This window comes from Plectropomus leopardus, chromosome 13 (assembly GCF_008729295.1).
Source record: "Plectropomus leopardus isolate mb chromosome 13, YSFRI_Pleo_2.0, whole genome shotgun sequence".
NCBI classification, from domain to species: Eukaryota; Metazoa; Chordata; class Actinopteri; order Perciformes; family Serranidae; genus Plectropomus; species Plectropomus leopardus.
This window is the reverse complement of record NC_056475.1, coordinates 31,659,105-31,686,021: the sequence shown is the minus strand read 5'-3', so window position 1 is coordinate 31,686,021 and position 26,917 is coordinate 31,659,105. Positions and strand designations below refer to the sequence as shown.

Genomic DNA, 26,917 nt, shown 5'->3' with positions numbered 1-26,917 from the left:
TATTGGGACACAATAAATCTTTTTCTGGCATACTAATAGTATGGTAGTATGGGTATTGTAACCAAGGGTAAATCTAAAATAGCTGCCAAAATTAACACTAAAGCACAGCATGCAACACCCTGAGAGCTAGAGGGAAGCAGGTAGATCTAAGTTCACCACAGGTCACAGGTCACATAGATCTACCCACACTGTTCTAATACCAAGCTGGTTGAAAATCAGCAAAGTATCCCTTTAAGCAAGCTTATCACATGGCAGTTTTATTTAAGACACTGCATTTAAAAAGTTTGATTTGTGAAATAAAAGAGGACATTCTGGAGAAAAATCTGGTAAAATCTGGTTGTTTTGGTCAAAGTCAGGTTTGAAAAAGTCCTAGTATTTTGATTCATTGCTCTGGTTAGTATGTCAGCTTTCCACCCAATCAATAAATATTTAATAGATCTTTGTAACTCACATCGCCTTTGCGGCCGAGCAGTAAGTAGGTGGCGGTGACTTCATTGTATTTCTGATTGAGCAGAGAGTCCTTGATTTCCTCTGGAGTGAAGCCCATCCCCACCATCACCTCTGAGGAGCATGAACAAGTACAAATAAAAGGTTAGAAAAGTGACTGTGACATAAAACATCTTATAGCTTGACTACATTGACCAGTTCGTTGTGGTGAGGGCCTCTCATACCTGTTTTTCACCACATTTAGTTCTGATTTTTGGAATCTTGGTGCTATCTAGCAAACTATCCCACATTTCCACCAGTTTTGAGTAGAACAACTGAAATCAAGGATGTGGAATCAACGGCCAATCAATGTTTGTGATAAATTCATATTACATATCACATGTGGAACTAGCCGTGACACATCAAGTTATTCAGTGTGTTGCCCACCCAAAAAAGAAAGCATGGATCCCCTATTAATGAAACCACCATGTGCTCTGCTTTTCCTGATGATTTCTCACTTGACTTCTGCATTGTTGCCATCTCCATTCTCTCTGTCTAACCTGCAGAATAAGACACGCCTACTGATGTTGTCATGGTTCACATGTTTTGATTCCAGAACCAATGTTTTGGGTTCTGAACCAATTACCTTTCTTGAAAATGCTCTGAATGGCTCAAAAGTAGGTGCAGGCACCAGAGTGGAACCGGTTCCATGTTGGTGGAAAAGGTCGAGCTTCAGCTGCAGTAGCAGAGGCCCAGCTGACTCACCTATGCGAGCTGGATCACTGTAGTCTTCAACAGGTTCTACGTGGGGCTTCAGGTCATCGCCATCATACCCTGAATTTATCCACTTGTCCTTCATGACTTGCTGTAGAAACAGAAACAAAGACAAGCTTCAGCTGTGTTTGAATTTCAGATGAAGGAAGTTGTGCCTGATGTGCTGTGTGCTCTCACATCCAGGGTGCAGCGTTTGGCGGGGTTCAGCACCAGGAATCGGCGAAGGATCCCCTCACAGTCTGTGGACATGTAGAAGGGCACGCGGTACTTTCCCCTCAGCACACGCTCCCTCAGCTCCTGTTGGCCACATCCGTCACATGTTATGCACACAGTACAGTCCAAAATCAAAGTCTGCAACCATACACTCACACTGAGAGGAGAGGAGAGGGGAGGACAGGACAGGACAGGACAGAGGAAAGGAAAATGGAGAAGAGGAGGAAACGAGGAGATAGGAGAGGAAACAAGGAGAGAGGAGAGGAAGCAAAGAAAGAGGACGAAAGAAGAAGAGAGTAGAGGAAAAGAGAGGAGGAAAGAAGGAGAGGGGAAGGACAAAAGGAGAGGAGAGAAAACATGGAGAGAGGAGTGGAAACAAGGAGAGAGAGGAAAAAAGGAGAGAGGAGAGGAAACAGAGAGGTGGAAAGAAGGAGAGAGGAAAGGAAAGAAGGTGAGACGAGAAGAAGCAAGGAAAGAGGATAGGAAAGGAGAGAGGAGAGAAAACAAGGTGAGAGGGGAGAGGAGAAAGTTTTGCATCGGGCATTATTTCAGTGAAAGCATCACCACACACTCTGCAAAGAGTTTAACTCTAACTTCTGACTTCCTGGCTCATAATCACCACGTTTTTATATTACACTTCTAATGAACATGTCGAGCACTACATCAGAGTATTTGACAGTGAACATAAGACCAGAGTGGTGTGATGATGTGATGGTGTGGCTCCACACTGCAGGCAGTGTGCTCAGTATGCTGGGGAGCAGTCACATATGAGAAGGGTTAAACACACATTTGTCTCCATCCTCTGGTAAAGCTCTAGGGGGCCATTCATTGCCATCTGCTGGGTTTTGGATAAAAATACCATTTTTACTTTTTTATAGCAGCAGCAGGTTCTACTACAGAGTACAATAAGGTTATAGCAGTAATGACAGAAAAATAATTTTAGAACACTAAATGTGTTCCTTTAGTCCTTGAAGTTCCAGGATTTTTACGAGTGAATACTTTTTCACACAGAGACCAGTTGAGATTAAATGACATTCACACTTCAAGGGGAACTTCAACCATTTACAAAATGCATACATGTTATTCCTATGCTCTATGGAAGTCCAAAAATATTAATTAACATGGAAAACTTTCTCAAAATACAAAAACTACAGGGCTGAAAGTCAAACTTGTGATGCCAATTGTGGAGCTGTTCCATAGACACTGAAAGGTGAAAGATATTCTAGCTGGCAGTGAGAGCAGCCGGGTGAATGTTCTGAGTATAGACTGAATCAGTGATGTTACACTAACAAAAGTCAATTCACAGTAGAAAACTGGCTACTGTTATGAATTACAGAGATGTATTCTGCAAACGTGTTTATTTCTTTATTCTTTTTTTTATTGCGGAGACAACAAAACAAGTGAAAACAAGTAAAATAACATAGAAACAGTCAAGGGAGACGAACAATGACACATACAGATGGTGAAGAAGATACCTACAAAAAATAAAAATAAATAAATAAAAATAAACAAATAAACAAACAAAAGAAAATAAGCACAGATAGGGCAAAAACATGCAAATGAGTCTGTGTGTGTGTGTGTGTGTGTGTGTGTGTGTGTGTGTGTGCGCGCGCGCGCGCACGAGTGTGTATCTGTGCGCGCAAAAGAGAGATTGGGGTGATTAGTTTTTATGTGGCAGATAAGGATATGTATATATATTAAAGTAAGAGAGAAAATAAAAAAGGACAAAGATAATCACAACAACAACAATAATAATAATAAGAAATAAATAAATGAATGAATAAACAGTATCATAAATGTGATTGTTACCACCATCATTGTAAGAAAATTGAGAATCAGTTTTTACGAAATGTTGGTGTGTGTGTGAGAAGAATCGGAGGATAAACGTGTCTGTGTGTGTACGTGTGCGCGTGCGTGGTGGGGGGTGGGGTTGGGGGGTTGCTATAGCAGGCTGGTACCAGAGCTCGTCTTCGAGGGAGCAAGCAATGGCAATGGTACAGCTTATGAACCGACAAACAGGAATGTCGGCCCCAGATCACATTAAATTAACAAGAGGACAAAAGAAAATTAAAAAAAAAAATCACCAAGTTCATCTTGGTCACATACTGATACCGGATTTGAGCAACACCCAAACCCTTGGGAGGGGATTTGCCCACTCTGGTGTACAGTTTTTTGTTGTCAATACTGGTTAAGTTATGCGTGCAGATCATTTGTTTATAATTGAGGAGATGGAAGAAGTTTGTGACGTGACAAGTGTGTGTGTGTGTGTGTGTGTGAGTGTGCGTGCACGTGTCCGCATATACTGGCGAGGGAGGAGCACAATTGAATGCTGATGAATGATTAGTAAATAAAATCAATCAATGATAGTAACAACAATAATGCTGCATGGTAGAGAGGGAGAGAGAGAGTGAGAGAGAGTGTGGGGGACATATATATGCTGTACAGTGAAATAAGATTCAACAACAGATATGCATAACCAATTAAAAAAACAAAACAAAAAACAAAACAAAGGTAGTGATAATGGAAGCAGCAGTAGCAACAGTACCAATAATCAATCTATTAATACCATTAATAGCAAAAATAATGGTAATAATAATAATAATAATACCACTACTATCATCGCCACCACTAATAATAATAACAACAACAATAATAATTATTGCTATTGTTATTGCCACCAGCATCAATGCAATAATAATCATACGAGTATGAGAATAGTATGAATATGAATAGTGTATTGCCATGGTCTCAGTAAGAGTGTATTTGTGTGTCATAACGGTTTAATGACTTAGTTATAGATGTAACTATAATAATGATAATAACAATAGCAATAGAAGCAATGACAGCAACAGCAACAGCAACAGCAACAGCAACAACAACAATAATAAAAAAATAGATAACTAAAATAAAATTTTAAAAAAATCATGGTGTAAGTGTAATGGTGGAAATGTAATGGGTGTCTGTTATGGATGAATTTGTGGACATGTACGTGGCTTGGTTTTAATTGTGACTGAGGTTTAGGTGAGAGATAAATGGATTCCAGATTTCATTAAAGACGGATATATATATATATATATGTTTATGTTATATGTTTTTATGGTATGCTGACATTCTTTCAATTGAAATGTATTCTGTAAGTGAGTTTATCCATTGTGTAATATTGCAAGACTGTTTAGATTTCCAATTTGGAAAGACTGTTTTCTTGGCAAAAGTTAGAGAAATGAGTAATGGGCTTCTGTATCTGGTTGGAATGGTGAGTTGTGTTAAGTCTCCCAGCAAGCATAGCGATAGGGATGGTGACATTCTGCGGTCCAAGATAGTGGAGAGTTTTTCAGTGACTGCTATCCAAAGTGAGTGAACTGGCTGACAGGCCAAAGTGGCATGAGAGTAGTCATCTCTACTACCCAGAGTGCACTGGGAACAAATGTCTTTGTTGGCCACTCCCATTTTAAACAATTTCCCTTGGGTGATATGTGTTCCATGGATAGTTTTGTATTGTATGAGTTGAAGATTTGTATTAGTGATCATAGAGAAGACTAAAAACATCTTTTAGTTTAGAAGTCTCAGGGACATTAAAGACTTCTACACTAAAAGATGTTTTTATTGATTTGTGTCCAGAAGTTGGGGTTGGGAGGCAGAGATATGTCATTTTACCATTTTTTGGTTGGCAGTGATTTAGTTGTACCTGATATGGGTATAAATTTGTAGAGTGTTGTGATTAGTTTTTTTGAGCCTGTAATAATTCCAGCAACTAATTAAAAGGGTTGCAGTGTGTTATTGGTAATGTTAATTTTGGATTTAATTATTGGTACTGAAGAAACTGATCTCTCTCAACCCTGTACTTCTGGATTAATGTACTGAATTATATAAACTGATTGTTTTGGAATGTGTGGCGGAGGTGAATGATACCTTTTTGATGCCAAGATGGAAAGTAAGCAGGAGTGTTTTGCAGTTGGAAGTCTGGGTTATCCCAATTTGGAGTGTATCTACATGGTGCCAGTGATGACTTGGTGATTTTAAGGGTTTTCCACAAGGCTGTCAGAGTTGAGGAGATTGTGATATTTTTTGTAGAGATCCAGTTTCGTGAATGATTGTGGTAGGGATAAACCAAACCTACCAGCACAGAAGCTAAACAATGTTACGCTGTGGAAGCAGCAAAACATATTTTAGCCACCTAAAAAAAAATCAATATCAGTTTAAGTGTGCATTATATTTCAATATTGTCTCCTCTTTACCTCCACAACAGCTGATGGAGGCAGCGGCAGAGCAGCATTCAGTGGAGTAAAATTAATTAAAAAAGATTCAAATGTTTTTCTCAGTGGAGTCTGGTGTTTTTGATATAATGGCTTTAAATCCCATCGGTAAGGGCTGTCTGACAGCAAGGTAAAGCAGTGAAAATATTCTAAATAGCATTTACTTAAACTGATATTGATTCAGGTGAGCCTTTTTAGTGGGCTTAAAACTAATCAATGGGCTGTTTGGTTATATTTACTGATATATTTTGACTATTTAAGTGCTGCTTTGTTTTTTTAACTGAAAGTTATTGTAGATAAACACTGTGACTAGGTCTCGATGGGGCGATTTTTTGTTTCAGAACAGAGAATGCTAGAATAAAATAAAGCTCATTTGGGTAAAAAACAGAAAACAAATATTCTGTGAATCTACAAAATTAGGCTCTCATTCACTGTCTATAGAGCAGCTCCAGATTTCATACTTGATGACGTCACACATTTGAGACTTCCTTTTCTGGTTTCTGTCCTAGCTATGAGTGGGGAATTGATTCTGATCAAAATGTTCTGAACAGGCTGCAGGTACTGCCATCCTCATTCATTAAAGTGTACAATTTCAGACCCTAGTGGCTGATTTGTTAGTGTTTCTGGCAGACTCTGTGACATGCCGGTGGTTTTTTGCATGTGTTTACACACCTACATGGAACCATGATGAATTTTCACTAACTTCTTCTTTGCTATTCCCACTGTTGATGGTCATCATTTAATTATTGGCAGTGACTTCAATTTTGTTAGGCAGCTAAGTTTCTTGAAACTATTTGAGCCAATTTAGCTCTGGAGAGCTGAATTCCACTCAAACAAAGCTTTTTCCTTTTTCTCACATGTCCACCCTTCCTACTCCTGGAAAGTTTTTTTTCCTTCTACATAATTATTTGTTTTCATGTGTAAAAACTTGTGAATACCACAGTATCGTAATCTCGGACCACGCCCTCATTTCCACTGTCATTAGCTTCCTTGGTCATGCCCGACCCACCAGACAGCGGATATTAAAGTCACCATTGTTAGCCCAAACTTTGTTTAAAAAATTCCAGGCTGCACATGTTTCATTTTTCTTTGAAACAATAAGAGAAAGTAGCTCATGTTAACTAATATTGATTGAACTTTCCTCAGCCATGGAAGTAACATTTTGGAATACTTTACTCAAGTGGCGACAGATGGAGTGGTGTTTTCTAAAGATTACACCCTGAAACCAATTTTTCAGAAGTCTCCATTTTTAGGCCCCCAAAATGCCGGCCATGTAAACGAAGGATAGACTCCAACAAAAGTTTAACATTTCATGTAAGAACTGTTGTCGAGTTGTTACTTTGTGAAAATAAAAAATAAAAACCCTAAAAAACCTTCTTGTATTGCATTACAGATCTGTTAAACTATCAACATAAACACTGAATTGATTTTAATCACTTTAAAGTACTTGAAGTGTGCTCTGTGCAGCTGGATCATCCAGGTAAATACAAGTATCGGATCAGGAGTCAGTATCAGCAGAAACTCAGTATCAAATAACTCAGATCGCGATCCAGGCAAATAACTTGATCGGGACATCCCTAATGTAAAACTGTTACCATGACCCCCTGAGTAATGCTCTGTCCCTGACTGTGCTCTGACACACGGACAGAGAGCTCCCTCTCCCATCCACTTGCCTTTAGGTTCTGCCCATCAAAGGGCAGCGAGCCGCTGACCAGTGTATAGAGGATGACTCCCAGGCTCCAGACGTCAACCTCAGGCCCATCATACTTCTTGCCCTGGAAAAGCTCAGGGGCAGCGTAGGGCGGCGAGCCACAGAACGTGTCCAGCTTGTTGCCCAGCGTGAACTCGTTGCTGAAGCCAAAGTCGGCAATCTTGATGTTGGCGTCGGCATCCAGCAGAAGGTTCTCCGCCTGAGTCATACATATATTGATGCAGGGGAGGAGGAGGCAAGAATGGACAGCAGGAGGGGGACAGGGCATAGAACAATACGTTGGGGGAGTGAAGGGGGGAGCAGCGGAGAACATAGTTGGGTGCAGGAGAATTAGAGGAAGGAGAAAGCAGAAGGACATGAGAAGAGGAGTTGTGATGAAGTAAAAAGAGAGTGTGACTAGGGGACAGATGGTGGGCGGAGCTTGCGTGTTGTCCAACAACACAGATACTGTACATGACTCATAGCGTATATGTCACTGCATGTTTTTAGGAATGTAATGATGTAGTAGAAGAGGAGCAGCTCTGACTGCCTCCTCCTCCTCCTCATCCTCCTCCACTCATCAGTGCTCCACTGAGTGATTAAGAAAGCTAAAAGGCCCTTTTCACAGACCAAGATTAAGACTAGTGCCCGATTATAACTTTCTGTTCAGTATAATCTGTCAGTGCAAGGAATGTCCTCGTCTCGGACTAGCCTTAATCCGCCATCTCTGACAGCAGCCCAAAACATCTTCTGAGTGTCTCACCTTCAGATCTCTGTGGACAATGTTCTTCGTGTGGCAGTAGTGGACAGCAGATACAATCTGTGAACACATGGAGACAGACTGGTTAAAGTGCTCAAATGTTACTGTTAGGACTGGCACATTGTGGGTAACAAAAGGCGACGTATTCGTACCTGTCGAAATTTGGCTCTGGCTTCAACCTCCTTCATCCTCCCATGAGACACGAGGTAGTCAAACACTTCACCTTTAGGCAGCACAGACATATCAGTCCGGTCAGAAAGCATTACAGCAATACTTTTATTTGATTATATATTGCTGATGTGCACAATCAATGTCAACCCCATCAATTCAGTTATTAATATTAATAAGGTACAAGTGCTGTCAAGGTGTAAACTTCAACTTTATATCCCTCAAGGGGAAATTTGTCTCATTGCCAAAGGAAACAAACAGCATACAGACTGAGAGGAATAGTTTGACATTTTGGGAAATATGCTTATTCACTTACATGAGACGATGGCTCTCCTAACTGTCCATAGTGTGGCGCTGCAGCCGCTTACCTTATCTTAGCATAAAGTCAGGAATCAGAGGGAAACAACTAGCCAGCTAGCTATTTTTGGTTCTGACGATGTTCTGAGAATGGTGCAATGCAACCGATGCAATGCTTTAGTAGCGTTTTCAGTGGCAAGTTTTCCGTTAGTTACCAGAATGTTCTTTTTAAAGTTACAGTAACACTCTCTATAGACATAAAAAAAAGTATTATTTATTTTTTTGTTAACATTACATAACATTATCATTTAATCTAAGGCCTCAATAACACAACGTGAATGTTGCTTTTAAAATGTTCTTCTTTTGCTCTCATGTAACATTGTGGGAGCATTTTACAAAAGATCATTCTATGAGCTGTCACCTCTCAGCATCACCAAAACATTTTCAGGATGTTGCAATTATAACGTTACGTCTTAGTCAGCATTTTTACCTTAAAGTAACATTTTTTGAAATGATAAACATCCTTAAAATGTCTTCAAAACAATAATGCAACTTGTAGGTTAACCAATGTTGTGGGATGTTCACGGCTAGCTGGGTAGCCTGGCTCTGCCTGAAGGGAACAAAATCTGACTCATTTATGCATCTTTTTTGTTATTTACACGAGAAAATAAGGTAAAACAGACCTATTTAAAGTATGTTTGCAATGCTTCTCTTGATGATCCTGATCAAGGCCACAAGCTAAAACATGTCGGTCTAATAAAGTTTTTGTTTAAACCGCAAGTGTTGCTAGAGCTCTTGACCTCGTATGACAGTATTGAAAAATTCATATCAAGTGGGGAATCAACATCCGTATCTGGAATCCGGTACCAGTATACCACTAATCCATAGCCTCAGTATGAGCAGTCTTCACAGCAGCATATGTGCAACAAATATTCAGGCATTGGTGGAAAAAGCAGTTGCTTTTGATCACTACATCATTAAGCACACAGCTCATAAAAGTAAGCAGGATGATGCCAAATCTCAACAGGACATGCAAAATTTGCATAAGTCAACTTTAGATCCTCTGGACTGGCAAACAAAGCAAGACGTCATTTTAACTCCTCTACCTTCACAAGGCAATAACTGATCATTGCGAGATCTCTACAACTTTTTGCAATGATAAAATGAGATAACAACACCGCTTGTGTAAATGCAAATCTCTCAATTTCCATCTTACAGGGATATTCCAAATTTTGGAGGAGATCCTCTACAGTTGAAAACATTCATGAAAGGCCTTTGAGCACTGTGTGGAAGCAACAGTCAAGGGGACTGTTTGACTTATCTTGAGCAGTTTACCAGGGGACAGCTGAGGGATGTGGTACGCAGCTGCCTTCACATGACTCCAGGGAGAGGTTACGCTGCCGCCAAACATTTGCTGAAGCACCATTTTAGAAATGGATAAAAGGTAAGAGCTGCATACCTAGAAAAGACCATTGGATGGCCAGGTGTACACATTTTACCTAAGCAAATGTTCCAACCATTTTGCACATCAAAAAATCACAAGGGGTTATCCATGGAGATACTGAACTACAAAGGAAAAGACCAGAGAGCGTGCTCATACAGGAGCTAGCAACATTGTTGTTCGCACCTTGCCTGTTAAAGTGAAGCACACAAAGGGAAATAAGGTGATTGAGATGTATGCTTCTCTGAATCCAGGAACCACAGGTACCTTCTGTTCTGGAAAACTGGACACGTTGAACACTGATGGACAAACAGCTAAAATTCCTTTACACACTGTTTTGTTGCATTTTTCTGTATTATGTTAGTTTAAGGTTGTTTTTTTTAAACTAAATTCATTTTTTTTGTCATTGTTTGTTGTTTTCTAGTTGAGGTGGGGTCCATTTGTATAAACCTGTGGCTTCTTGACTTCTTTTGACTCATTTTTACTCTAGACTACTTAACTCTAGATTTTTACAGTTTAGCGTGTGTGCAAATTTAAAGAAGAAGAAGAAGAAAAAAAGATAACATCACAATTGATTCACATTTTGGTGCAAACATTAATCATCCTTATTATCACTACAAGATTATTACTCGACCAAACTGTAAAGCAATAAAAGCTGTAAATAAAGCTGTAAATCTTAAAAGACAAAAAGCAACATTTTTAAGAAATATGTCCTCATGCTGTCAATACAAGCATGAAGACTGGAAACAGCTCGCCTGCCACTGTTCAAAGCTTGCGTTTTGTCTGTTTTGCTCTAGTTTTCCAGTCTATTTACATACAGACATGAGTGATATTAATCTCCTTTAACTCTTCTGAGTAAGCAAATAAATGCATTTCCCAAAATGTTGAACTATTCCTTTAAACTGTACTGCAGAAAAAAACCCTCAAATGTAGCCATGGTTTAGACACTGGGCTTCACCATGCATCCACATGGAGGAACTTAACTGTAAAATAATCCACATGCTGATCACACCCATAAGAATTGACTGTTGGAACTGTGTATGCAGGCAGTTCCATTAAATCTGCATTATCAGTACTATTTCCTGGACATGCCTGCCAATGTACCCACCTCCACTGGCGTACTCCATGATTAGGTAAAGGGTCTTATCAGTCTCAATCACCTCGAACAGCTGCACTGTAGCGCAAAACAAAATCAGATTAGAATCAAATATATATCAACAAATCCTGCTCACATTCTGAATGATGGCACAGCCGTCCGCCTGTCTTAATACCAAGGAAGCTCTGCTAATGCTGTGGGGGTTTTTGATCCATATGGCATTTCAGCTTTACAAAATCCAACCTTTTGACCTCTATATAAGACCTGAGATGACAACTGTTACAGTTCGCTCAATGAATATTCTAAAGCTTATTCAAAGCATTACACTTCCGTCTGCTCACACACAGAAAGCAAAAAACACACACACACACACACACACACACACACACACACACACATGCAGACACTGACAAACATAGAGCCCATAGAGATGGATGGATGTGCCTTACCTATATTGGGGTGATTTAAGCCTTTCATTATTCGTACCTGCCGAAAGAGCTGAGGAGAAGAAACAGAATTTTAATGTGTTGATAATATCACAATAATACATGTTTCCTTGAATCTGTTCAAATTTTTTTTTAAAAAGCATACTGAAGTATACTTAATTTAAGTATATAGTGTACTTTGTGAGCACTAAGTTTTTTGAAAAGTACAGAAATATTAATAAAAGACTTACTTAAGTATATTTAAGTACACCTTAATAGTGTCCTAAAGGTGTGCAGTTATTTATACTTAAAATAGTAATCATTTGTCATTTATGCTACTAAAGACATACTCAAATACATTTAAGTGTACTTAACTGTACTATTTTGAGGCACTATTAAGCTGTACTTAAATATACTTAAGTAAGTCTTTTATTAATATTTCTGTACTTTTCAAAAAACTTACTTAAATTCCACTTTGTTTCTAATGGAAATATTTTTGATTATGATTTAAGTACACTTAACACACTTCATGAATTCAAATAATTTGTACCTGAAATGTATTTTTAACACAGGTTACTCTTATTATAAATAAGTTTATTATATCAGTGAACTAATGACAATTAATTTGATTGAAATATACATTAAGTAAAGAAAAATGTAAAATGTAATGTTTAATGTAAAGTACAGAATTGGTAGTAAAAGATGCATATTTAAGTTGTGTCTCAATATAGTACGGTCAAGCACACTTAATTTTATTTTAGTATGTCTTTAGTAGTATGTTAGTATATTAATACATGGTTTTTACATCGAATACAGCACACCTTTAGGACACTGCTGATGAGTATATTAGGATTAATTCCGGGTGAGTATACATTTTTGACCTAGGACATTGTTGTTACATCACAAATAGCACACTTTTGGTACACTTTTAGCAAGTATCCTTTTGATTAAGAGTGCCAGATCATGTCTGGTTGCGGCGGGTTTTCTCAGCATGCGTCCGGGCCTTGGGGTCAGAGGTCAGGCTGTCATGTTAAAATGGATACGGCATACTTTGTGTTTTTTTCCACTTTTCTCATTTTAATCTCATAGGCGTTTATTTCGACGTCTGGAACAGGATCTTTCTCAACATTTGCAATGATTCTGATTTGTTTGAAGTGAAAATGTTCCTCTTGTAAACATACAACTTTAATCTCTTCATCTCCAGTTTTTTCACTGCCTCAGAGACAAAATTCCACTGAATGTCAGATGTCAATCTGTCCACTAAACTTACCTGAAACCAGTTTGTGAGATCATGAGTGAAACTCATGTGGATGGTGTAAAATACCACTAATCTTGTGAGTCCTTTCTTATCATTAAGCAGATAGAGCTTTTAGAGTTATATGTTTTATTTTAAGTTTCGCATTTTAAGCACCTGCAGAGGAAGTTCAACTGCATTACAGAATCTAACATCCATGCAGCACTTGACATTTGTGAAACCATGAGCTGGACTCTATGAGCACGTTTACATGGACATAAATAACCTGTTTATGATTGGGCTTTTGGAGCATTACGTTTATGTGTCCTAGAATGTAAACACCATATTTCCTATATGAGAAACCTGTATATGCTAGCTGGAGTACTCTGACAGAAACTGGGATGTGTACACAGAATATGAATGACCCAGTTCCTCTGTACATCCCGAATATGATCATAACCCTGATAAGCCTCATAAACAGATTATTTATGTTTATGTAAGTGCACTCTATGATTCATTGTACTACTACTACACCCCCAAACCTCTTCTTAGAGCAGGTTTGAACTTATTGGGTCACTACAGCAGCCACCACATGTCCTGAGTCATTTTTGGAGCTCAACAATTAACATGAGAAATAAACATACTGTAACCATAGTTACAGTATGCACATAAAAGAAGGAAACTCCACTGATTTTACCAAACCCTCAGGAAGTGCACCATGCTCTGATTTAAGTTTTACATAGTGGCAAAAACTGGAATTACACCATGCTGGTCTGTCATGTGATGCTCACAGGCCCAAAAACACTTTTCCCCATTGACTTCAGCGGATAATTTTTTTAAGCATCAAAACCCCCACGAAACAACTCATTTCACTTAGATTATAGCCATCCAATTTGATAACATTTGGAAAATCTAAAAGAGCTGCAAGATTAAATTTTTTAGACCGCCATTCAAGCTAGTAAAATGCTAAATAAGAAGTGAGTCACTCTGCCTGCGGAAGTTACCCTCATGGGCACACACGGCCGTGCTCGGCTTCTGTAAGTCTCTTGTGCCTCATGGGCCTGAGGATGTGGGTATTCTACACCCGGAAAAAGAGCTTTTTTGGCTTCACGCGCAAATGAGCAGCTCTTATAGGAATGAACAGGGCCCCGCCTCCATGGCTGTATCCAGACTTTTTTTTTAATACATCTATGGATTTTACAAATCAAAGTCCGATCAGGTGTTGCAGAGTACTACTGCATACACGAACGTCAGTGTCAGTTGGGGCTGAAAACTAGATGTGGAGATATGGAGCTTTCCAGCCCTCTGTAGGCCAACTGTCTTCTCTGCTTAGTCCAGAGGCTGCAGGTGAGATTAGCTGCTAACAGAATAACACACCGGAGCATCTGAGTGCGCTGTTAGTGCTTGAGTTGCATATAGTGCAGCTGCCAGGTTCTGACCAGAAAGAAGAATGTATGGAATAAAGAAGGTGATGTCTTTGGTTTTCTGCATTGATTTTGGTCTTTTTGTGATCTCATTGGCTGTGTTTACATGCACAGCAATATTCCCCTATTATTCAGAATATTACAATATTCTGTTTTTGATGTGGGTCATATAAACAGAATATTCTGAATAAATAGTAAGAATCAGGTTGCTGATTATAACATGTGGGGTATGCCAGTATTATTCAGGTTTTAGGAGCAATATTTGGGCTCTGTGCGTGACTATGCGTCACAATTGGGTTTTTCAATGCAGTTTGCAACACACAACCTCTTGTTTGTTTACGGTCGGCTGTGTGTGTTGTCATGGATATGTTGTACACAAACCAACTCACCAACAGGTTGCAAAAGATGCATGCAGAAAAGACACGCCCCCATTTCTGGTTGTAGGGAGGAACACACCTGCTTTTAGAGATCATTACAGACTTGGATAGCTACAGGTTTTTGGATACGTGCAAAGCAAACATATTCACTGATCACACTCAGTGTCTGATAGTATTATTTGAATACCATGCCAAAGTGGTGGAGTGTTGTTTTAATACAGCACTTCAAAGATTAAATGAAAGGGCCCCCTGCTTTGGTTGTATATCATGTGCAAATGTGCAATTAATTTTGGATCTGAAATCAGGCTAAGTGATGGAGGCTGCACCAGCACAGGCAGACAAATGTATACTGTTGTCCTAAAAATAACACCATCACTTCTGTCTCTGATGTCCATCCAAATGAGAATTTGCAAGGGAGACAAGACCCAAAGAAACCTCCTATCCATTAAAACAACAACAAATGCTCCAAACACAAACGTGATGAATCGGCAGCCAAAAACTGAGCAACTTCTCTTGGTCTGCATGCGATACTTCTGCTCTGGGGGATAGATTTGTATACTTTGTCAGAGCAGAACAGGGGATTAAATTTGAGCCAGCTCCCCTTGTTTCATGTATATAACACAACACAAAACAACAACAAAACATCGCTGAAAACCAGTGCCTCTCCTCCACATCCTCAACTCCGACTGGAAAAAAAAGATGGTGCGATAAGCTTTTCTATCCTCTTTTCTCAATCCTCTCCCTCTCCTGTTTTCCAACATTCCTCCCTCCTTTCCCTCCTCCTTCATTCAGTTCCTCTAGCAGTGTTCTCCTCTGGCGGTGCCCAACGTCACTGTTGCCATAGCGACCCAGGTATTAAGATCGGGCTCTTTCCCAGCTTCTCCAGCTGTGCTAGAGGGAATCTTGGGATACGTAGTGCTGAGGCGTCTCATCATCCAGGCGTCCCATTAATCCCCTGCTCGTCAGTGCAGGACTGAGCGGTCAGATACGTCAAAACAATACACAATCCCCCGGCAACATGTTAATGACCGTTAATGACCGAAAATAAATAACAATCCTGCTATCAGTCTGAGTGGGATGGAGACATGTGTGCTGTGGCTGTAAGGTTCCTGCTTTCATTAAAAATAGAACAGAACAGATGAAAAAAAATAATATTCAAATGCAAGGTCCATCTTATCAGAGCAAATTTACTATCAAAGAGTGACTTCACCAAAATTCTGGCTGACACATATTTTGTGTCCTTTAACCCCAGAGAGGCCAAAATAAAACCCTCCTGTAATCTGCTGTTTCCTCTGAATGGCTGTTGAGCTTGAATTTTCTCATCTGTAATTTTACTTCCATCTTATTTTCTTCCTCCCCCACTTTTACCCACCTCTATACAATACATCCCCCTCCCTTCTCTCCCCTCTACATACATTACGGTCCAGATTATGCTAATATGGGCTCTTTCATGTCCTCAGTACTAAAGATTTTCTCTAGCCCACGGGTACATAAAGAAGCCCGCTCTCATCACTGGCCAATTGTAGAGTATCCTCTACAAGCAGTGGCCAATCCTCCTCCTCTCTCCTCTGTCCTGTCCTAAATGTTGCACCACTGTCTCTCACAGCAGCCCATCCTGTCCACCAAAAGCACCAGGCAGGAATAAGAGGCTGATAACACAGAGGCTGAAATCACAGCTCCAAAGCTGCAAAGCATCCAATGTTCCAGTCAGGTATAGACGGTTCATTTTCTGTTATGACATAAGCTAGAGCCCGAACCATACTGGATTTTTAGAGCCGATGCCAAAATAGGCCGAATCACAACCACTGAAAATGACAACAGAAATAAACAAGTTTGCAGAATTAACGAATCTCTGCAATTCAAAGCAGAAGCCAGTTGTCAACCTGAAAGTGATTTTTGTTGTTTGTGCAAAGTCACAGTGATTCAGTCTATACCAATATTAGTGACTAAAAAAATCCTGATATTGATATATCAGCCGATATTCTATTATCTTTGTACATGCACAGGGCCCTTTCTATAATTTGAGGACACTGGGGGCTTAGCCTGCATCTGTGCTAGCTCATCTGTGATCTCTGTCCAGGGATCTGTTTTTACATTATTTTTTAATGCATGCTGGTATCTTCACACTTTACACTTCAAAACTGGGTTGTTTTTTTACTTTCAAAAATAATTATGAATTGAGATGTTAAATATTAGTGGTTGCCAGTAATTTGTATTAATTGTATAAACAGAATACTTTTCATTTGTTATCATTAACTAGAGTTGACTAGAGTTGCAAAAATTGTTAAAACTGTTATTTTGATCAACAATAACATATTATTTTGAGGGCTTTAATATATGAACAGAACAAAAGGTTTTTTTATTAGGTCTATTCTTAATTTTGAAATAACAACGCCACTGTTTTTGTGAATCTATGTCCATCTATCTATCTATCTATCTATCTATCTATCTCAATCAAAATTAAATGAGGGCTCTGAAAGAGTAAACGTTTTTGGTAATATAATAAATATAAATTACTGCAAGCATCTTTTCATGAATTGTGTTCTATAAAATGAATCCCTTTTCATATTGGTTAATATCGGACAACATATACGCAAATGCTGATATGTCTGTGAGAGGCAAATATCTGCCAATAAAATTGGCTGACCGATATAACGGTCTGGCTCTAATATAAGCAGCAGAAATAAGATGAGTCAAAGTATCAGGATAACAGGAAACCTGTGATCAAAGAGATGATAGTAAAAATTGTAGGGGAGTACGTCATGTTCAGTGGGATACAGTATATGACCGATCTCAGAGTGTCCCTCAGCAATATTTTCTCAGGCAGCCCAGAAACCCAGGGGCCCTGCTAATTTAATCCCACATGATGGAGAAACTGTTTTTTTTTTTTAATGACTATCGCAAGACCTACTGTACACAAATCTACCAGTGAAACTAAATCACAAAGATACAACATACATAAAGAAAAATTATTTTATCCCTGATGTGATCCTTCCGGTCTGTTCCCTTCTTGCCCACAGGCAGGAGAGCTCATGCAGGCACACAGAGGGAGGCGGGCAACAACACACACATCTGGAAACAATTGAGGAGAGAGGAAGAGAGACAGATACACTGAGAGAGAGAGAGAGAGAGAGAGAGAGAGAGAGAGAGAGAGAGACGCATGGCTAAGTCAGGGAGACACTTTGGCCCATATGTGCATATGAGCAGCATTAAGGGCAGATGTGGTTAGATTAAACTGTCTATGTAGTTTTACTCACACATATTCCTTCACTGTGAGACGCTTCTTTACCTGACAGTGTGTGATGTAGACTGATGTGTTTGGGAGATAAGATAGATATCTGAGCATGTGATCAGCTCATGATCGACTGGCCTCTGTGTCAGCCATGTTGTGTCTGGATATTTACCCGTCCAGTAGCCTGGGAACCACACTAATCTGCAAGCTCATGTTTTATTTGCTCTGACAGATGCATCTGATCCCCCTCCTGTTCAAAGATTTCCAACCAACCTGGCACACTGTGGGCCAATCACAACTGCTCAGCTAATATGAGGCAGGTGGGATATGGTGACTGACAACTTGCTGAGCCTCACGCACAATGCATGGTGACATCATTTTTGACTTGTGTAGCCTCGCGCAGAGGTCACAGTCAAGAGGAGTGTTGTTGAGGTCAGGTATGGGCAGCATGTAATAATTCATTCCTTCATACCTTCCTGAAATTTCACCAAGGTATACAGTATATGACAGTGTATGTGTGCTAACCTTTCCTGACTGTGAGTGTGCTTTTCCTTATTAAACAGAGAAAACAACTGTACACCTTTTGAATTCAGCTTTCTCTTGCTCACAGAAGACTGACAAGGCTTAATTGCCTCATTACTTCATCATAAAACACATTCAAATGCAACAGAAACAAAATAAAACTCGTTAGTAATCTAGTAAGTAAGTTTACTGTTCCAACAATCACCAGTTCCTGTTAGGTCAAAATAAATCCTTGATTTACCAAGTTAGATGTAAAAACATGCTGTTGTTCTGCACGCTCTCTCTCTGCCTTCTGACTGCCGGCTGTTTACAGTCCTGTAACTTCTCCCTCCACCACTAGGTGTCACTGTGTCTTTCAGCTCAGCTGCCTGTTCCACCAGCAAAGACTGAGCTCTGCTGGTGCATGCTGTGCACTACATACAATGAGCTTAATAGAAAGAGAAGCATCTTTATTTAAGACAGTATTGAAAAACACTTTTAGGATTTCTACATATCAGATGGTATACTGTAATTCTGTGAACCTACTGACAACTTGCAGAGCCTCAGGCTTAATGCAAAGACATGATGACATCAATTTTGGCTTGCGCCAAGGACACTGTAACCCTAGCTTACTGAAGAGGAATGCCACTGAGGCATTTTCAAAAACAAGATGGCTGCAGTGGATGTGTAAATTTATTTTCAAGTTCTATTTTCCAATTCTGATGACAAAAATGACACCATCATAGCTCATCTCTGCATGCTGTAGTCTATCACTCAGCACTACATTACATATCTGGTTGCTCTGATAGGTTGTTGGTCTATCCAGTCCATTCTCATTCTGAAGTCATCAAATACCACCGGTTTTACAGTGATTATGGCGTAATTTTTCCACGCTAAAAGGCACCTTTAGCGGCTGTATGATACACTGCGTCAGCTGAGAACACGGTCAGATGGAACAAGTCGCATCTGCATGATACCCTGCTGGATGGCATCAGGTTGAAACGCTGCTGGTAATTACGTAATATAAGAAGCACAAAGGGAGCTTATTGGGCTGGTGGGAAGGGTGCTTTTGTTGCCTAAACATAACCACAAGCTTGTGTAGCATAATCCCATCGTGTGCTTTTATTAACATCCTTGCAAGGTTAACAGCATCTTGGAACGTGAACAGCAGACGCAGGAGGATACCTAGAACGTAACATGTAGACGCAGAAGGCCACTGACAGAGTAGCAACGTGTGATGACTTGGGATGAGAGCATGATGGTCTGTCTAACTGCATCCTGAGGCATTTTGGTCTACGCCTGTTTATAACATCACTTAGAAATGGAAAATGAAATGAGAGGTCCTAGACTAACCCGCATGAACAACTCGACCAGGCTAAGCCAGACAACCTGTCCAGGTGCTCTGCTCCACATGTCTACCACTCCAGCTGCTGAGTCTGAATCAATGTGTGTCAAGGTTGTCCTTGCTAGCTGGGGAAACCAAAGTGTCCACTGCTCTGCCTCTGACCTTCATGCACAACAAACACTGAGTGTCCACCATCCAGGCTCAACACTCAAAATGCTGACCAGGAGGAAAACAGAGGCGAGCCCATCGAAGCCCTCCATGTGACAAACACCTGTGCTTCACCTCTAAAGACATATCTCACAACCAAACGGCCACCGAGCATCAGTTACCCAAAAACAGCTACACAAGCATCGTGCTTTTCTTCATTGTACACAACAACGTGTGTTTGGGGAAGACAAATTAAGAACACAAACACAAAAAAGGATGGGTTGGGTGACCGCGCTTTCTGAGATGAGTCACCCCCTCTCAGGGCAGTGATTAGCCCAGAGAGACGAGAGATGGTCTCTGGAGCAGAGGTCTCCTCTTGCTCCCATCCAGTCCCTAGCACCTGCCAAACAGCATCACGTCCCACAAGCCCTCTCTCTATCAGCTGCTCTCTCAGTCCTGACCCCTCTGAGGAGGAAACAGCTCAGGATAAACCTGAGCCTCTCGAAGTCCCCAACGGCGTGTCGGGATTTTGTTGAATTACATCAATGTGACCAAACCATCCACATTTCTGACGCCTGGATGCTGCTTCTACAGGCAGACAGTATTATTCAGTGTAGCATCAGTTTCAGTCTTCACCTAAAGACGTGATGCACATATTCCTCAATAACCAATCCATCAGTATAAAGAGGAAAAACTCACCTTTTGTAGGCTGGTTGGGTTCAACTGAGTTTTGTCGATGATTTTTATTGCAACCTGGAAAAGGAATATATTATGAGAACAAGTTCAGACTATTAGAATGTGCCTTTGCTTATATATCACGACACACAATATCTATCTCAATATTTTCAATGTCCTCTACAATAATGTTAACTACAAAATTATTGAACAAACTGCAGTTACAAGACTCATATAATGAAGTTAAATACACTACTACTATACACTACTATAATAAGATTCAATAAAATACAGTTATAAGGAAGTTAAATAGAGTACTTTTATGATAAAATTTTGAGAAGCATTGTTTAATTAAATAAATTAAAGCGGGCCCCATGGTGCTTTTATTTTGATGGACCTGGCTCGTCTCAGGCAAGAAGTGTTGATGTTGTTGTGGAATTCAAGCTTCCAGTCAACAGCTGGATGTTAGCAGACAGTTAAACAGATAATGCGGCACCTTTAACTGAGGATGAGAAAGTGACAGCTCTCCAGTTCAAATATTAATGGTCTTTTTAAATCACAGTAGTGCTCCACGGTTGCAAAATGTGACTAAATAGTCGTGGTGTGGAGCTCTGCAAAAGCTATGCTTTGTGTGTGTGTGAGTGTGTCTGTGAGAAGCAATGAGCTGTAGGAGAGAGTGGCTTATAAAAACGCTGTGTAAATTTCTACTTGATGTTTGCAATATAGTAATTTTATACATCGCACATGGTACAAGCCGCGATATCTTGAGTGTATTTGAAATATCACCCCACCTTATAATCAAGACATCTTTTATAGAGTGTTCGTACATTGTAGCGTTTGGCTTTCGGACTAACATATCATTTATCACAACTTTACAAATCAGTCTTAAGTCATTTATAATAACACATTTTGGGTTTCCAAGTTACAAAAGACCTCTATTCCCGGTGTTCATATTTCCTGTTCAATACTAATGCAGTTACACATTTGGGGAATCCATCAGGAAGAGACACACAGTCCCATCACTCAAAGGCTGTTTTTTAATAACCTAGCATCCCATAAGTAGTTATTAAATTCCTTATAACTCATCTATAAAGTTTTATTAAATGACTTATTAAACATTAAAACACATTTCCTTTGCATTCAGTCACCTTTAACAAGCTTTGAAATCTTTGAGTCCTGAGCAAATTGATGAGATTTCTTACAAAAACATGGGGAAAAAGGCAATGAACAACTTGGCAAGAAATGTCATGAAATTGAAAAATTGCAAGAAATTAGTAGATTTAGAAATTATTTTTTTAAAAAGCCTGGGAAAATTTCCAGGGATCCATATTTCTTATTATCATATTTATATATTTAAAAAAAAAAAAAAAAAAAATTGTTGGTTGTTTGATTGGTGGTTTGATTTGTTATAATATTATTTGTAATTAAATTATTTGTAATATTATTGTAATATTAGTTGTTATTAAATTAATTTCTTGCTAATTTCTGGGTAATTTCCTGTTAAGCTGCTTGCTGCCTTCTTCACATGTTTTTTGTAAAGAAATCAAGCCAATTGCTCCCAGGTTTCAAAGGCTTAAAATGCACCTTGTTATAAAGTGGTAGCCATTCATGCCTTCATTCTGTATTTAGTGTTTCTTCAAGCTGTCAGGTTGTTTTTAAAGAATATGAATAAATCTAAGAGCAACTTTATTTGATCAGAAAACCTTAAACCTCTTGCAGGCTGCCTGTTTGGGGCGGAAATATGTGCTGTTATGCTGCCTCGCTGTTCTGTATACGACAAACGATCGCGGAAAGGGGGGGTAGAGCGGTATCGTCTGAGCCAGGACCAGAGGTAGTAACAGCACCAAAATGAGGTTTGTGACATAAAACCGGAAAGTCGTGACCATGTTCGATGACATTTATGCATGTGACCCGCTGGGGGGAAAAAAAAGTAGCGGTTAACAGCTAACTCGAAAAACAGTGACTGTAAATGTCTGCAAACTGGAAAAGCAATGAGATTCAGGAGCTCCATCCGCTCCCAGCAGAGGACGAGATCAACCACCAGGACCGTTAACTGACTGTCATTGACACGTTAATGCAATTGTTGTTGTTTCAAAAGAGCTGTCAATGCTTATGTTTTATGTCACATTAATGTTTTATGTTTTGTGTTATGCATCACAGCCATCACACCTCTTTTGATTTTGCAAAGCTGCACTGCATTGTACAATCACACACTGGAGCGACATGATTCTGCCATCGTTTGGTTCTGTGTAAAAATGCTAAGGAAGCATAAAGCAGGGACTTTCTAGCAGTCCTATAGCGCCATGTCTGTGTAAACAGGGTTTTACATTAGAGGAGATTCAATTTCGAAGTTACATTTACTGCTATGAGATTCATTTCTTTACAAATTTGTTGAAAACTATGAGATTGCAAACTCAATAACGGATCTTAATGAAAACAACTGACATTTGCCATTCCTCACCCTACAAGCACCATCCACCCATCCATCTCCTCCTCCCCTCCTCCCACCATAGACATCTGCTGCCCCGTGTCTCACCTCCTTGCCCGTCAGGATGTGGCGGGCCAGCTTGACCTTGGCAAAGTTTCCCTTGCCGATGGTCTTGAGCAGACGGTAGTTGCCTATGTGCGGCTGCTCGTCGGAGCAGGAGGCGATGGAGTTCCTGCACCGGGCGCCCAGTGAGCGGCTGGACTGGCTGGTAGTCTTGTCTGAGCGACTGGCCCCCAGCGACACATGCTGCAAGAAAAGAAAACCAGGAGTAGCAGAGGGGTGTTAAAGAGAGGAGAGAAGAGAGTCAATCACTGTGCCAGCACCAAGATCACATAAAGCAGGACTGCCTGTACGGTGTACCCATGGACCACGGATGCTCTCCACAAGCTAGATGATCTCGTTAGTCGCTTCTGTCTCTGCAAGCTGGTTCTGAACTCTACTTAGCCATCAACTAAACTGTCTGAAGGTCCAGGAAACCTGTCAGACTGTGTCATCGCTCATACTCACTATCAGCTGGAATCTGTTTGAAAAAAACACTGAGCAGCTGTTAGTTTCACAGAAGAGTGTTTATCACTCAGAGTAACTGAACAGGTAAACATGCTTTACATACAGTATACATATAATGTATTGACAGGATGGAAAAGTAACATGTCTCTGCCACATCATGACAATCATTCCACCAGGTGTTTCATTAACACAAAGCCAGTGATGCTGAGCTGAACTCATTTCTGGGTTACCAGCTGTTGTCCAGCACATGAACTCTTGAACATCTTGTTTCCATTTTGGGTTCAGCATCCTCTTCTCTAGAGATCTAATACTTGACTGCTAAAAGATTTCTTCATGCAATGTGACAGAGTATAAAGGTAATACTGAGTGCAGTGGGAGGTAGCCCTGAAGCATTCACAGCCCTGTAAACAGTTAGCTGTGCTGTGGCTGAGGCTGCATGGTACCACCTTGATTCTGGACAGTAATTGTTCAGAGCATCTAGTCCCGAGTCACAGATCATTCTGAGCCAGCAAGCACAGCAGATAACAAAAGGGGGACAATAATGTCCATTTACACAAACAGAGCTGGATGCATTACAGTATGAAGCAGCTTCTTGTCATGTGAGAAACACAGAGATAGTCAGTACCTTTACATGCATTTTTAAGTGGACCTACGGTTATAGCTCAACTGGGCCATTTAAAGGATTAGTTTGCCCAAAAATGAAAATTCAGTCATTATCTCCTCACCTTCATGCTGATGGAAAGTCAAGTTTTATACTCCACAAAACACTGCTGGAGGTTCATGAGGAAAAGGCGTTGCACTCGTCTCCCAAACAGTTTAAGTAAATTGTGACCAGAATTCAAATGTTGAAAAAATACATTATAAAACCACAAAATGTCTCTATACTGCTTGTCCAAAGTACAGTAAGTGTCCTGAAGCCCCGACGTACCATGTTGTTTTGAAAAATGTCACTGACGTCCTGTTTTAAGCCATGTTGTAGGGTGTAGCTCCTAGCGTGGAAGCTGCGTTCACATATGCACGGTTGCGTGACACCAGCAAGAGCTCGCAGTATCTGCAGACCAGTGTTTACATGTTACCCAGAAGCCTCCCCTCTCACAGAGAGAGACGCGTGGAGTTAGCCATAAACAACAATTTCCTTCCTCGGATTTAAAACTACTGTGTGTGGGGGAGGCTTCCAGGTAGCATGTAAACACTGGCGTGGAGATACCACAAGCTTTCGTTGGTCTTGTGCGAGCGTGTATATGTGACCACGGCTCCCACACTAGGCTAAGACCAGGCTAAGACCAGGCTAAAACATGATGCAAGTGACATTTCTTAAAACAACTTGGCACGTCGTGGCTTCAAGATTACTTCCGATGAGCAGTATGGAGACATTTTGTTGTTTTATGATGCAGTTCTTTAACGTTTGAATCCTGGTCACCATTTCCTGCAATGGTTTGGGAGATAAGTGCAACATCGTTTCCCAGTAAACCTCCTGCAGTGTTTTGTGGACTATAAAACTTAGGGTTGATGTTTTGTACATGCTAACTTTGCCAATATGTTTGTGATATCAGCAGAAATCAGCATAGGCCGATTTTGATATTTAATGTCAAGCTAATATCTGCCGATACCGATGATGCGCGAATGTTATTGTGCATTTCTGATACATAATGGAGCAAAGAAAGCAAACAAAAGGCAAATGAGGAGACAGAGACATCAGGATGTCACATGGAAAATAAGACAAGCAATGAAAAGGTGGAGAGAGGAATACAGGGGGAAATAGTAAAAGGGGAGCAGATGCTGGCACAGTGGTCCCTGGCCAGTCCCAGGCCCTCAGGCATCACACTTCCATCCCCCCAGCATGTCATCTTACACACACACAAACACACAAACACAACCATGCAGCCTTAAGCTCCACCTTCAGACACTCCCTCGTTCCCATGCTTCCATTCCTGTTCTCAGGCCCCACCTAGAGCTAGAGTGGACCCTCACTCTACAGTCTAGTCCCCAGCAGGTCCCAACCAACAACACAGGAGGCACACAGCCAACAGAGAACATTCATCCACCAACTGTTAAGCTCACATCAGGCCAGGCCTCACCTGAGCCAACACTGCAACACAACATTTCACCAGGTCAGTTCACTCATCTGTCATCATGGCTTCATTGTAGAATGATGGCAGGAGAACTAGAGATGCTTTAATGAAAGGAACGCTTCTGCATTCATAATAAATCATGCACCGCGTAAACTCACACATTAATGCACATCCAGTTACAGACTCTCTCTCTCTTTCTCTCTCTCTCTCACACACACACACACACACACACACACACACATTGGCTTAACCATTCCTCTGTGCTCAAAGCTCTACTAACAAACAAACAGATGGGGGGAGTGTTGCCAGAAGTGTTTAGGGCAGAGAAATGTCATAATGCAACGCCACTCATGTCTCCATTTTGATTTTAATATCAAAGTGCACTCTTAGAAATGAAGGTGCTAGTTAGAACCATGCGTGGTTCTTAGGCTTGTTCCAGTAGGAGAACCCTTTTAAGTTCCTTGTAGAACACTACTCTTAAAGTTTAAACTGGAAACCATTTGGAGAGATTGACCTAGAACCCAACATAAAAGTTTAATATCTAAAACCATCTGTGAAAGGTTTCGATCAGAACCCCCTATGAGATGTTTGACAGAGAACCCTTCAATGGTGTAATGGTTCCACCCAGAAACCTCTCTGGAGGTTGTATCCAGTAATTTTTCCACCTTCTAAGGGTGCTAACAAGAACCCAGCCAAAAGGTTCAACTGAGAACCCTTTCGCATTACAATGGTTTTATTAAGAACTCATCCAGGGGATTCTGCCTTGAACATATTTATAGTACAAGGGTTTAATCTAGAACCCATCCAAAGGGATTCCACCAAGATCCCATTTATTATGCAACGGTTTCTTCTAGAACCCACCTATAGGATTCTACCAAGAACCTATTTATAGTGCAAGAGTTTCATCTAGAACCCATCTATGGGATTCTATTGAGAACCCTTTTATATTCTAAGAGTTTTATCTAGATCCTACCCCGGGGGATTTCTTGAGAACCCTGTCATTTTCCAAGGGTTCCGTGTAGAACCTACCTAGGGGTCTTAAAATAGTAAGTGACTAAATTACCCATAGATCTCTCTTAAACTCTTCTCTTAACTGATGGTTTTAGTTTGTAATGGATTGCATTGTCATACAAAGGACATTTTCTTCAACAAAGGGTTCTTCTGAGGCAAATGATTCTGGGTAAAACCTCAGCCCTTCAGGATGACCCCTTTTGGCAGCTGTATTTCTCAGAGTGGGGTTAATAAGGCGTGTATATACATCCATGTGCAGAGCCTGTTATTCTGTGTGCCTGCCATGAATAAACCCCCACTGCCTGTGTGTGTACGTGTGTGCGCGCGCGCTGCTGGCTGCTGAATGTATGGCGCTGTGTGT

General features: G+C 40.3%; 1 protein-coding gene across 1 annotated transcript in view; it reads right to left on the bottom strand.

Moving 5' to 3' along the window:
* Positions 1 to 26,917, bottom strand: part of mark4a (MAP/microtubule affinity-regulating kinase 4a) — a 42,218-nt gene that overhangs the window by 14,124 nt on the left and 1,177 nt on the right. Inside the window, exons 2-11 of the mRNA XM_042499366.1 lie at positions 23,015 to 23,212; positions 20,503 to 20,556; positions 11,568 to 11,616; positions 11,131 to 11,196; positions 8,269 to 8,339; positions 8,120 to 8,176; positions 7,340 to 7,576; positions 1,378 to 1,497; positions 1,192 to 1,291; positions 452 to 561 (exon numbers count right to left, since the gene is read on the bottom strand). Of these exons, the coding sequence (XP_042355300.1) occupies positions 452 to 561; positions 1,192 to 1,291; positions 1,378 to 1,497; positions 7,340 to 7,576; positions 8,120 to 8,176; positions 8,269 to 8,339; positions 11,131 to 11,196; positions 11,568 to 11,616; positions 20,503 to 20,556; positions 23,015 to 23,212 (1,062 nt within the window). The remainder of the gene's footprint in view (positions 1 to 451; positions 562 to 1,191; positions 1,292 to 1,377; positions 1,498 to 7,339; positions 7,577 to 8,119; positions 8,177 to 8,268; positions 8,340 to 11,130; positions 11,197 to 11,567; positions 11,617 to 20,502; positions 20,557 to 23,014; positions 23,213 to 26,917) is intronic.